This window comes from Rhinichthys klamathensis, unplaced genomic scaffold (genome assembly GCF_029890125.1).
Source record: "Rhinichthys klamathensis goyatoka isolate OS25496 unplaced genomic scaffold, OSU_Roscu_1.1 h1tg000271l_1, whole genome shotgun sequence".
Lineage (NCBI taxonomy): Eukaryota > Metazoa > Chordata > Actinopteri > Cypriniformes > Leuciscidae > Rhinichthys > Rhinichthys klamathensis.
In genome coordinates, this window is record NW_026606791.1 from 51717 (window position 1) to 64854 (window position 13138).

A 13138-nucleotide genomic window follows, 5' to 3' on the forward strand; every position below is an offset into this window, starting at 1 on the left:
ATTTTAGCAAACCATTTCTAATAAGCAATGAAATACGAAAATGCATACAGTTAATTCAAGCTAAATTATTCACCTCACTCAAAGCGTTCTATAATCGATCCGTTTCAGTTCCACTTCGGGTTTCCTGCTTCCAACTTAGTGATCCAAAACGCTCCTCTCACATATTCTAGTCTGGTTTGCAGAGCATTTACCTGTTAATTTCTTGCATTTTTACCTCATGTTAGGCTTACATTTGCATACTTTTAACTGTTGAATTTGTCAAATTATATGCAGACACAGTTAAAGATAAAAGCTTTTTTCAAATCAAATAAGGATTTTATCAAGATATAACTCTGGTCATACTTAAATTGTGTGTCTTTCTCTGAAATAAATATAGCATATAAGACAAAGAATTTACACAAGAACTCCTTCCTCTAATATGAGGCTCGTCATAAGCATCATAGTTCCACTTCATTTAATATCACTTATTCTCGAGGATCAGCTGTGGCTGATTGCATGTACACGAATGTTTATGGAGTCAGCTCCTTGAATCAAAACAGGGTAACAACTTCCTGAGGTTTTCCCCCCTTGATTTATACAACAGCAAAAACACGTTAAGTATTAAAGATATTTGCCTCGTTCTTTAGGGAGGATTTTGGCAACGATTAAAGCCATTTTGTCTAATTCCGTTGATTCCGACGTTGTTTCAGAAATTTTTAAGGTCTGGATCACAAAAGTAAAACATTCCAGTACATTTTGAAACTGGCTTTTCTCTGTGCCTAAATAAATCACGTCTTTCATTTTTCAACTTTCTTTTATCAAAAAGAAAAATAAGCAAAATAATTGGATATCTTATTTATTGTGAAATGTTAAATAATGAGAAACTAGCTAAAAAATAACTAAAGTGATGCAGTTGGAAAAATTAAAGGGTTATTTCACCCAAAAATTTAACTTTAACTCGCCCTCATGTCGTTCCAAACCTGTAAGACTTTCGTTCATCTTCTGAACACAAATGAAGAACTTTTTGATGAAATCGTAGAGCTTTCTGTCCCTCCATTGACAGCTACGCAACTACCACTTTGACGCTTCAAAATGTTTATAAAGAGATTGTGAAACTAATCCAAATGAATTGAAATCTGAAAAGACACGATCGCTTTATCTGATGAACAGATTGAATTTAGGCTTTTATTCACATATAAACATTGATCAGCGAACATTGATCAGGCTCAACCGAACCTGCTTGACGCACTAAAACAAACCTTGTACAGAAGCTCAAACATGCTGTGTAACACGAGAATAAACCTCATTGGTTCTTGCGGAAGCTCAAACGCCCTGTGTAACACGAGAATAAACCTCATTGGTTCTTGCGGAAGCTCAAACGCCCTGTGTAACACGAGAATAAACCTCATTGGTTCTTGCGGAAGCTCAAACGCCCTGTGTAACACGAGAATGAACCTCATTGGTTCTTGTGGAAGCTCAAACGTGCTGTGTAACACGAGAATGAACCTCATTGGTTCTTGCGGAAGCTCAAACGTGCTGTGTAACACGAGAATGAACCTCATTGGTTCTTGCGGAAGCTCAAACGTGCTGTGTAACACGAGAATGAACCTCATTGGTTCTTGTGGAAGCTCAAACGTGCTGCGTAACACGAGAATGAACCTCATTGGTTCTTGTGGAAGCTCAAACGCGCTGCGTAACACGAGAATGAACCTCATTGGTTCTTGCAGAAGTTCAAACGCGCTGCGTAACACGAGAATGAACCTCATTGGTTCTTGCGGAAGTTCAAACGCGCTGCGTAACACGAGAATTAACCTCATTGGTTCTTGTAGAAGCTCAAACGTGCTGCATAACATGAGAATGAACCTCATTGGTTCTTGCGGAAGTTCAAACGCGCTGCGCAACACGAGAATGAACCTCAATGGTTCTCGCACGTCAAGCGAACATGCTTGAGCTTCAGTTTACCACAACTGATGTGTGAATTGATGAATATTTATGTGAATAAAAGCCTAAATTCAATCGTGTCTCTACAGAAAATTTTGACTAAACTGCTCGATTTATAAAAGAAGATCTCTTCATGTATTTTTTGGAGCGTCAAAGTGGTAGTTAATGAAGGTACAGAAACCTTTCAGATTTAGTAAAAAAATTCTTAATTTGTGTTCCGAAGATGAACGAAAGACTTACAGGGTTGGAACAACATGAAGGTGAGCAATTGATGACAGTTACATTTTTGTGTGAACTAATCCTTTTAAGTCATTGCTTATAATAGCGAAGTGTTTAAAATCATAAAATAAGCATTAAATTGCTTAAGACCTGTTAAAGCTGAACAGTTCACTAATTGCCTTAATATTTAATGTCTACATTCTAAAAACAACAGATGTAGAAATATGCAAAACACAAATAGGTAATATTTACATATGGTCGTCAGCAGGGGGAGACAACCCTGAAAGTTGTCCTGGGCCCTGTGCCGAGGGGAGCCCAATCGGTCCTGGTATACTCATTGGATTCTGTACCCTACAACAAAATCCTCATCAAAACTAGCTCATGCATTTTGCTGTTCATTTTAATGAATGTGCCAAACGTTAAATTTTTCTTCAGAAAAGAACACACTCATGGCAAGAAAACATCTGGTGTTGAGCAAAGTTCTTTATAGTTTCACACCAGGGGTTTTCAAACTCCCTTTTCGCCCTCTGAGGTTCCTGCTTTATACGGCTGATCTCCTCTTTCATGGAAAACAGCAGATGTGCATGAAGAGAAGAGTTTTGAAATACCTGACAGTAAACGATAACCTAAATTCTTGAACTATTCTTTAAGGTCATAAATCGTTTCCAGAAATACAGTCATAACATATTAATGTGTTGTGATTTGGTAGAAAGATCTGATGAAAACGCTGCAGATTAGTATTAATTATCAAGGACCTAAAACACGTTTTTTTTGTTGTTGTAGAAATTAAAGAAATATTGGCCAGGTTTCACAGACAGACTAAGCCAGGTATAGGCCTTAGTTAAATTACGACATAAGTAGCTTTTATAAACGTGCCTTAGAAACAAACAAAAAAACTTTACTGGTGTGCATCTTGAGACAAAACAAGGGCACTGACCTTTTAAGATATCTCAGTGCAAGTTGCTTTCAGTTAAGACAGCTCAAAGCATGCATTTTAGTCTGGGACTATAGGCTTAAAGGGATATTACGCCCCAAAAATTCGGTCGTCGTTTACTCACCCTTATGTTGTTTCAAACCTGTATGAGTTTCTTCCGTTGAACTCAAAAGAAGATTTCTTTGAAGAATGTTGATAACCAGACAGTTGACGGTAGCCATTGACTTGCATAGTATAGGAAAAAAATACTATGGAAGTCAATGCTATTGCTTGGTACCATCAACTGTCTGGTTACCAACATTCTTCTAAATATCTTCTTTTTAGTTCAGCAGAAGAAAGTAAGTCATACAGGTTTGGAAAAACATATGGGTGAGTAAATTATGTCAGAATTTTCATTTTTGGGTGTACTTAACCCTCTGTGAAACTGGGCAATTGAGGTTTAAATGAATGTTTAGACTAAACTAAACATTATATAATCTGCTTGTACTTTTTACTGACTGTACAGAATGTAATGTGCACACAAATAAATACACGTGAGAGAACATAATGTTTATTAAAGTTAGCTACATTATTTCTTAATTTATAGATTTATTTACAGAAATTGAGAAGGGCCAGAGTTCAACGGTTATAGTTTTATTTGCATTCCATTACTATTTAAAAACAAAGGTTTTTAACAAAGGCCTTTCTCATTAATATTCAAAGTTTTTTTGAATTTCTAACGTAGGCGTATTGACAAAAAACAGTAAGGGTTTACCATGAAGCACTCCAATACATTAGGAAGTCAAACCAAGTGTCTCGTCATGTCCTCGGGTTTCAGTAAGATCGAATATGATAGGCTACCTATTCGAATTTCTTTGCGGGGAAAAAAAACACTCGCATAACACAAAAATAATATCAGGATGTTATTTTAGAGTTTCTGAACTGGAAATAAGAGACAAAACCCTTTTAAACATATCATTATCATAGGTTATATTATAGGCATAATTAGTTATAATACGCAATGATTCGATTTAAAAGACGACATATGCATAATTATTATAATTTCCGTTGTCAAATTATTATATTAATATAATATAATTAGTGAAATCAATATTTTGATTTATAATTAAATATCATAAAACCAAATCCATTGGCTAATTCTACACCAGTACATTTTACAGGACTGAAGATAATGTTTAACAGTGATGTTGAGGTTTTTCATTCATGTTCTGCAGTTCATCAGCTCGCCTCGTCTGTTTATTTTACGTAGCGTAAGCCTACTTAATTCAATTGGTTGTTGTGAGGGACACGCCCACATACGCGAAGCGCGCGTGCTCTGCACGTTTCAAGTGCAACATTTGTTAATCCGCTTGAATGCTAAACTTCCCACAGCAGCACGTGCAGTGTGGGATTCGATCCATGAAATTACCCACCCTCGAGTCGTCATACACAGTTAACTCGAAATTAACCCTGAATTCAAATAGCCTATTAAAATAAACGCTTTGCTCAAGTAACCAGTGCTTTTGTTCTTCTTTGCATGATCATGCATTGATAAATATAACTAATGCGAGCCACTGTTCGATAGAATTTCATACTTTCCCTTCACATGTGTTTGAAACTGAACAGAAAATATATAACTATGCAACTGATACTAGATGCATACATGTAAGGGTGTGCTCTCTATCAATGTTTTAATACTTCTCCCCCCTCCTGTCCTTTGTCTTTTAACCCAATCAACCTTTTGTTTTATTTGACTTCCCCTGTCCATCCTCTATGTATGCAGATCTTCTGGTGAAGGAGAATCCTTTTTGTCTGCCCAGCAACAGCTGTGCTTGAGGGGACATCCAATGCCCTTGTATCCCATCCGCTTGCAAATCAAGGTAAAGGATATGCTGTTGCACACTGCACACTAAGTATGTCTCGCTTATCCTTTTATATTTGCCATAACTAAATTGTCTCAGGCGGCAAGTCCACAGCAAAGCATGGCACTATAAAGTCAGTGGTGCATTTCAAGTGGTAAAATGCACAAGTTTTTCCACGGCAATGGACAAAATGTAATGTTGTCTTAAAGTTATTTGTTATTACAATGGATGGTCATGGTCATTGGTAAAGTTGTTTCCCAACTCAGGCCTTCAAATGCATTAAACACAGTGGAAAGTTAGAGCTCTATCTCCCTCTACTGGTACAAAGGGATCTTAACTTTATTGCTGAAGGCAACTATCATAGCTTGCTCTCTTCTTAGAGGTATTTATTTGGGCTTATTTTTTTCCGGATCTTGCAATGAAGATGCAGACAATTTTGTGCCTAAATATTTTGTTTAGACAAAAAGATGCCAATATTTTTTGTGAATGGATGCGTAGGAGCATGTAAGCCTATAGTTATAGTCTATATCCCAGAACTGACTGGTTATTGCTTGAAAGAATGCACTTGGTAAAGGTCAGGGTATATGCGACCTTTATGCAAGTTCACTTGAAGCGAGTGGATATAATATCACGTTTCATACCTCACAAACATATAAAGGCCTCAAGCAGCTTGATATGAATTTCTAAGAATGGATAGAAAGGAAGCTACTCACAAATTATGAAAGCAGTTTGTTTATCATCCAGATTTATTTGCTCTTGATAAAATATATATTAATCGTGTGGGACATTACATTGAATTGAATTGATCTTCCTGCTTTTTTGACACAGACTTCGACCATTGACAAGCTCTCAGTGCTGCAATACTGAAATAACCAGCAGATGTCGTCGTTAATTCAACTGTCTGGTATAATCAGTTGAGTCATCTGTGATTGTAAGTGCGTACTCTCGTGTACGCGAATGAGTCGTGCTTTGAGATATAGTATAGAGGGTTTTTTGTCTTAATGTGAGGTTATCAACAGAAAGATGCGTTTTTAAGTCATATGGGTTTTTGGGTCAAGGGTTAAAGTAGCATTGGCGGATTTAGGGGCTCGTGGCAGATGGTTGCCAATCCCTGTAAATTAACACAAGTACTCTTTGATTGAGTTTACCCTAAGAGACAGCCGGATATAGCCTATATAGGCTACTGACCAATTGAACAATTACAGATGCACTTGATGTCTTGGAGGATGTAAATCGAGCACACTGTGTGTGATGTTGTCTATATCACCTCCTTATTTTATTTAGTCAGTTTTTTGTTTTTATCAATCGAGAATGAATTAAAAATGAATTCCCTGATAGAACGCGCTCTGAGATAGAGAAATTACTCGACCACATTGTGAGGAAAGCACGTAGTTTATGTGGGCGTTAATTTGCGAGGAAACATGATTTGGCTCAATGTAGTTTCAGCACCGTGGTCAGAGCTCGACAGAACAAAAGGCGGATTAGAGTCCTTGATATCAGGGACCGTCCAAATGTTACATGCAAACGCAAAAAGCGAACACTAAAATAAAGCAGTAGCGAACCATAAAGCTATTTATATCACTGTAAATTTCCATTAAATAAAACGTGTTCATTTGTTTTTTGTTTGTTTCTTATTGGATCCTGGTTCTTCATGGATAGAGAACGTGCAGTTTCGTTAACATTATTATTGTTTTTTTTATAAATAAAGAAAGTGTTTGCTATTGATTATTTATTTGTTTTAATTGATTATTGATTTGTTGTATGCTTATGAAAAATATGCCCCTTTGTCCATTGTACTCAACCCATTCTCCGTGAAACCAAGAACGCCTGTTAAATGTAATTATAGTACTGTACTACATTTATTAAAAGGTATTTCGGAACAATCAGCATTCATTTGGAGAAAGTAGCCTATTAAAAAAAACGATACATTTTTATGCATAAAGTTGCAGTTTAAGATTTTAAGTCTTAAATGTGAGGTATGCATCACGAAAACAAAACTTATTGTAAAACAGTTGCGATTGTGAGATATAATAGTTCAAATACAAAAAGAAAATAGTCTCAATTGTGAGATATAGCCTACTATAGGCGCGATTTGGAGAAATAAAGTCATGATTACATTTTTCTTTTTACTTCCACAGTGAAATGAAAAGGACAGCTGTTCGTATTTGACAGCACCCAATGGTTTGTGAGAGGAAAATTTAGACGCTCCCTTAATCCGAGTAAGCATCACGGTTTCCACACCCCGAGGGAGGACAGGAGATGGACAGGAGGGGGACACCGGCTTTCGACGTCAAAAGCTACGGGTTATACGGAGTGTCAACACCGTGAATATAGGCTACAGCATTACCGTGCGTCTTCTTCACTGCCTCTGCATTAAAACGTGAGTGAAATCCATTTTATTTGCATTTAAACTTCTATTGATTCATGCATGTATTCTAGTCAACAGGAGATATTTGAGAGGGCACAGAGAGACAAAAAAACCAAGACGATTCAAGGGTGACAGATGCACGGATTTAGTTGAATGTACAGTGGTTTGCGTTCAAGCCATCCGCTCTCCATCAGCTCTCTTTATCAGTGCACGTAGAATATCAGACCATATTCTACAACCAGACAAATAAACAAACATCCCCTTGGGATTAACAAAAGAGAGAGAGAGGGAAGGAAACGAGAGCAAATTTCGCCTTTGCACACACACCAGAGAGCTCGTAAGATTTGAATAAACTTCTTTCAGTGTTTAATGATTTGAAGGCGTGAAGTTGCATGGATAGTTGCGTGTTTTTGTTCTCTGTCATGTATGTGCGTATGTGGTGTCGTGACAAAGAGCCACATACGCCTGAGCCTCCAGTGTGGATTAAACAAAGAAGCAACGGGGATATCCGTCAATATTTATAAGCATTTTTATTATATTGCATTCAATTTTAATGTGCTCTATTGCCAGAGCTCGTAACATAAGCTCCTTTGTTCTACTATAATATTTGATTCTCTTAAAATTCCTTTATAGAAGCCACTCTTATCCAATGTTTTGATAACACGTTATAATAGCTTAAATTATTGATATTTACTTTATATAATGTATTCATTTAAACATATCATTAGTGTATATTGAAATAGCTAGAAATGTTATTATATTTACACCACAGATATGCTAAGCATTGTATGATTTTTGACATTTCAGTGCTTTTAGCATTGTATTGAAATCCTTATTATCCTCCATAATATTATGCAATTAATTCAACAATGCAACCAATCAACGTACTAATTCAGTCAGACTTTGTTTAGTAGATTATTTTAGCTTTGGTGTGCTATCTGTTTTTATTTATAAACGTCATAACTTGTAAGATGTCCCCATTGTGTGAGAATTTCACCATTCAAAATCGACCGACATGGAAGATTGTAATTCTGGCAAACCGAATGGCGATTGGTGGCTTTTCTTTTATCATTTGCATATTGAATTGTGATTTGTCTTTCGTTCTTACAGCTAGTTAAAAGTAGCTACCTCTTCATATTGCAAACGCGGCTGAGGCCGGGAGGTCTTAAAAAGTTGATGTTTTACATTTAATGATGCATATTAATTGATTTTAAAACGTTTCTACAAGTTAGTCGGTGCCCATATTTTTCGTATATTCGCTCACGAGCAGAAATGGTTTGAAGAGGTAACCATAGCAACAGTAGACCGCTCCAGCACACTTTATCGCACGCGCACGGTACAATTGCAAAACTTAAACACACTTTATTCGTTCTATATATCATAATTATATGATAAAAGCTTTAGTTTTATGTTTAAAGGCTCTGTTCAAATACTTGGCTAACTGTGCTGTAAAATTCCCCTCCTGACGGTCTTTATATTTCACAGATATATGATCAAATCTATTAGTGTTATGTTTAAAGGCTCTTTCAAATACTTAACGTTAACGTTTGGCTAACTGTGTTGTAAACCGAATAAAATTCCCTGGCGGTCTTTAATGCTTTACTTTGGCTACTTTACAAGCATCACATGTCCTTTTACAAATATAAATCTTGTTAATTATAAAGTGTTAGCGAGTATTTGAGCGTTATGTGTTTTGTTTTACGCAGAGCTGTCACGGTTCAAACCTTTTCCACCGGGACTCGAGTTTAACACCGCGACTCTTCCTCCGCCGCTGAGCCGCTCTCCAGTGCTGAAACCCCGGGCGCAGCTGTCGCTCCGTCCCCTTAGGAAACTGTCCTAATGAAGGAGGCCGACGCCATCAAGCTCTTCATTGGCCAGATCCCGCGGAATCTGGAGGAGAAGGACCTGAAGCCCATCTTTGAGCAGTTTGGGAAGATCTATGAGCTCACGGTGATCAAGGACAAGTACACGGGAATGCACAAAGGTAATTAAACGAGATTGACGCGGCAATATTGAACGGACAGTCTCAAGAGGAGACGGAAGACTATAATGGTGCTAGATGAGATTCCTTTTCAAATCTGAAATGGAGATATGTCTCTTGAAGAGAAAAGTCTCTTGTACTGCATCTAATGAGGACACATACTGTGTTATAATGTGTAGAAACTTTAACCTTTAGTTTGACACAGCATTCATTTCCTTCTCTTTCATTTTGAGTTTGCTTCCAATGGTCTAGCTTTCTAAAGAAATCTATTCACATAAAGTGCATCTGTGGTCAGAAAGCAAATTCAATGTTTTTTCCACTTCTTAGTCACAGTTGTCAAATCCTTTTATGTTCGCAAAACACTGCTTAATATTCATGGACTGTCTAGGTTTTGCTATATTTTTATTTATACATCCCACATTGTATTCTTGTTCCTTCTTCAGGATGTGCGTTCTTGACATACTGTGCGAGGGAGTCAGCCTTGAAGGCCCAGAATGCACTGCACGAGCAGAAGACATTGCCTGGGGTGAGTTGTCGCTGTTGATGACGTGAACGCAGAGACGGGCTGTATAAAAAATTGATTTGTTTAAATCAGACAAACATTTCCAATTGTCTATATTTAGCAGACTGCATATAGAATAAATCTTTTATCATAAAGCACTTCTAGCAGGGGGGGACATGAAGTTGCTTCTAAAAGTAGAAACAACACATTAGATGGTTCAGGAAACAGGATCTGTGGAAATCTGTGTTGACTGAACAGACTTTAATTAGGTATGTAGGAGGGCACAATCCTTGAAGGCATCCGCGATCATGTCGCTCTCTGAAGTCGTTGATTAGCTGTTAGGCCATCTGCCGTGCCAGAGCCGTGACGGGCAACCTGTAAACTCCGAAACCTCCAATCTCTTCATCTTTTTTTAATGCCTTTTTATGTTTTCATCCGTAAATCACCTACTTTTTTAGATTTGCCAGATGTACTGGATCATTATGAGCGATGTTGCGAGTCGAATGTTCTTGACGTCAACGTATAGAACTCGAGGATGAGATTATATGGTCTGTATTGAGATTTAATGAGGAATTAATACAACTATACGCTCAGTGCTCGCATGATGTTTTTTTTGTTTTTTTCCTGTTGATCAGACTTGAAGCAAGCAAACCCACAGGGAATCTTTTGCTTCCCCTCAGATTCTATTTAAGCGAGTTTAATTTGCACAAGAGGAAGCTGCATGCGAAGACGCCGTAAAAGCAGAGACACGATGTGGACTGAGCGGCTAAACAGAAGCTTCTGGTGCATCTGAACAGACTCCGAGCCAATTGTGGTCCCACCAGACGTAGGCTAATGAAGGGATATATGACTTTATTACTCCGTATGTCACATCACGTAACATCGAAGACTGGCTGAGTAGTGTTAGAAGCGACAAAATTAAATCGAAGTGAAAGTGAAAGAAACCACGTTCTGCCTTAGTTTCAGAGAACCAATGTTTGCGAGCATCTGTTTAGATTGTTTTTCCTTATGGTGCGTAACGTTATGCGCATGTGTGCTTAAGAGTAACTCCAGAACAAATCCCATTATTAGCATGACAGTAGTCTGACCTTTGCGACCTCTCCAGGCGTAGATCAGCGGGTTCCCTCGGCTTTAAATCCTCTCTCCTCCTTCTCTGTCCCTCCATCCTTCTATTAGTCTACCCCCCTCACCTAAGCCTGGTAAGACGGTGTTCAAGCCTCCCCCTGAGGTACGAAAGGGAACCATGTTATTAAGAACTACAGCCCCCCCCCCCCTCTCTTAAAGAGAAATCTCTCTTCCTCTTTCTCTGTCTCTCTCTTTCATTCTTTTTTCACACACACGTGGAAAGCCCAGCTGTGTGGCATTATTACCAGCTCATGGCACCTGCCATTCAGAGCAAGCCCCGCCCCCAGCCTGTCAATCATAGCGAATCGCTCCGGCAACGCCGCATGATGTGTGTTTAGAGTGCGTGTGCGGGTGAGATAGGAATTGTTACCACGACGAGGGGAGAAAGACAGATAAGATAAGACCGAATTTGGCTTGGAACCTTAATTTCTCACTTTTTCTCTTTTCCCCCTCAGGCTTTGTTCACACTTGGCTGAATTCAGATTTATTTTCCAGATTTGATCTTTAAGACTCACTGTTTGTATTGTCAATTTGCGAGTGATGAAAACATATCCGCCTGTTCAATTGGTGTAAGTAAAGGGATAATTCAACCAAGAATTACAATTTTATCATCAAACCTCCTCCTCCTGCAAAACGCAAAAAGTTTTTTCGGTCCATATTTTGGATCCCGTTGGGTTTTATTACAGTTTTATTTTAGTATAATTTTTATAGTATTTAATAGTATTTTGAATTAGGTTTTATTTCGTATATTTTTAGTTTTCATTTTAGTTTCAGTAGTTTATGTGCTTTTGGCATTTCATTTTATTTGTATTTTAGTAATTTTTGTACTTCAACTAAATCTTATTTAGGTTTTTAAATTAAATTTCTTTATCTAATATTTATGTATTGTTTTATTTCAGATTTATTTCAATTAATGTAAACAATCTTTAATCTTTGGTTTTAGTCACTTTGGACAAAAACAATTTAAACATTCTTCAAAACATCTTTTGTATTTTGCAGGGTGAGTAAATGATTCCAGAATTTTAATGTTTGGGGTGAATTATACCTATTAATATTAGCATTTTCTACATAACTTGCTATAATAACAACTTAGTGTTCACTTTCTTCTACAACCACTGAGAGTAGCTATCATTGGGGAATTAGTACACAATTCCCCCAAAATTCCCCAACACAATGAATTTGGATCACAAGAATGTTGTGTTATTTGTATATACTGTGTATTACTTGTTGTTTGCATGTGTGTACTAGTTTTCACAAAAGCGCAAGGTCTAGAGACTGAACTCATTTAAAAACTGAACTCATTTTAACTTGAGTTCCACGATGTTAGACTGCCGTGTCATGCGCGGGACGCTGCAAAAGACGTGAACGCAGCGGTTAAAGACGTCTGTCTACCGCGTGTTTACATTGAAAAAATAATGGAAAGTAGCGCAGTGGAATGGGAAAACACGTTCTGTCTAAACAGTCCTTAACTCTTGTCTCTCCCACTCTCATTTTATACTAAAGACAATTCTCATCTGTTGAGTGGACCTCGAGGGTGGATGAGAATTGTCTTTAGTATTAAATGAGAGTGGGAGAGACAAAAGTTAGGTGTCATTCGAGCGGTCCACTGTGTTGTCTTTATTTACACATAGTATTCAAAGCCACAAAGAAAAGGCAGTATTCTTAACTCTGAATAAATATATAAATATACAAATAAACAAATCCATAAATAAATCCTAACAGTATGTATTCAAATGTTTCAGGCTCTTTCACACAGCAGGCTGATCTCAGGTAGGTATCTCAGGCCCTGCTTACACCTGTTATTACGATGCATTTTGGTCGATCAGATCACAAGTGGACGACACTAAATACAGGTGTAAACGGGGTCTAAAACGTTTTGAGCTTGTCCACTTTCTACCACTTCCAGAGGTAGTCAAAAAAGCATTCGACAGGATTGCTTTCGTAGTGTAAACACTCGTGGTTAAATGCGCTCGAACAGCCACAAAAGACCGCCTACTCTTCGTCTACTGATCTAATGCGTAAACATAATGGGAAGCGCTTGCCAGACGCAACTTCGTCGGCTGGAGACCCAAGAATGGTTTGAAGACGAAAAACGTACCAAGCGTGATGTTTTCTCACCATTCCTGATTTCTAAGGTCTTGCGGCGTTCAGAGGAGAAACGAAAGCTACTGCTCTCCGTATGTTTTTTTTGTTTTCTGTGTTCATATGTAAATTGCGTGAGCTTATTTAGTTCATTAGTTCAAAAGAT

At 37.7% G+C, this 13138-nt stretch overlaps 1 protein-coding gene across 1 annotated transcript in view; it reads left to right on the top strand.

Moving 5' to 3' along the window:
• celf3a (cugbp, Elav-like family member 3a) overlaps positions 1–13138 on the top strand; it is a 37760-nt gene that overhangs the window by 937 nt on the left and 23685 nt on the right. The window contains exons 2-5 of the mRNA XM_056268413.1: positions 4836–4932; positions 7053–7294; positions 8989–9266; positions 9707–9789. Of these exons, the coding sequence (XP_056124388.1) occupies positions 9122–9266; positions 9707–9789 (228 nt within the window). The 5' untranslated portion in view covers positions 4836–4932; positions 7053–7294; positions 8989–9121. The remainder of the gene's footprint in view (positions 1–4835; positions 4933–7052; positions 7295–8988; positions 9267–9706; positions 9790–13138) is intronic.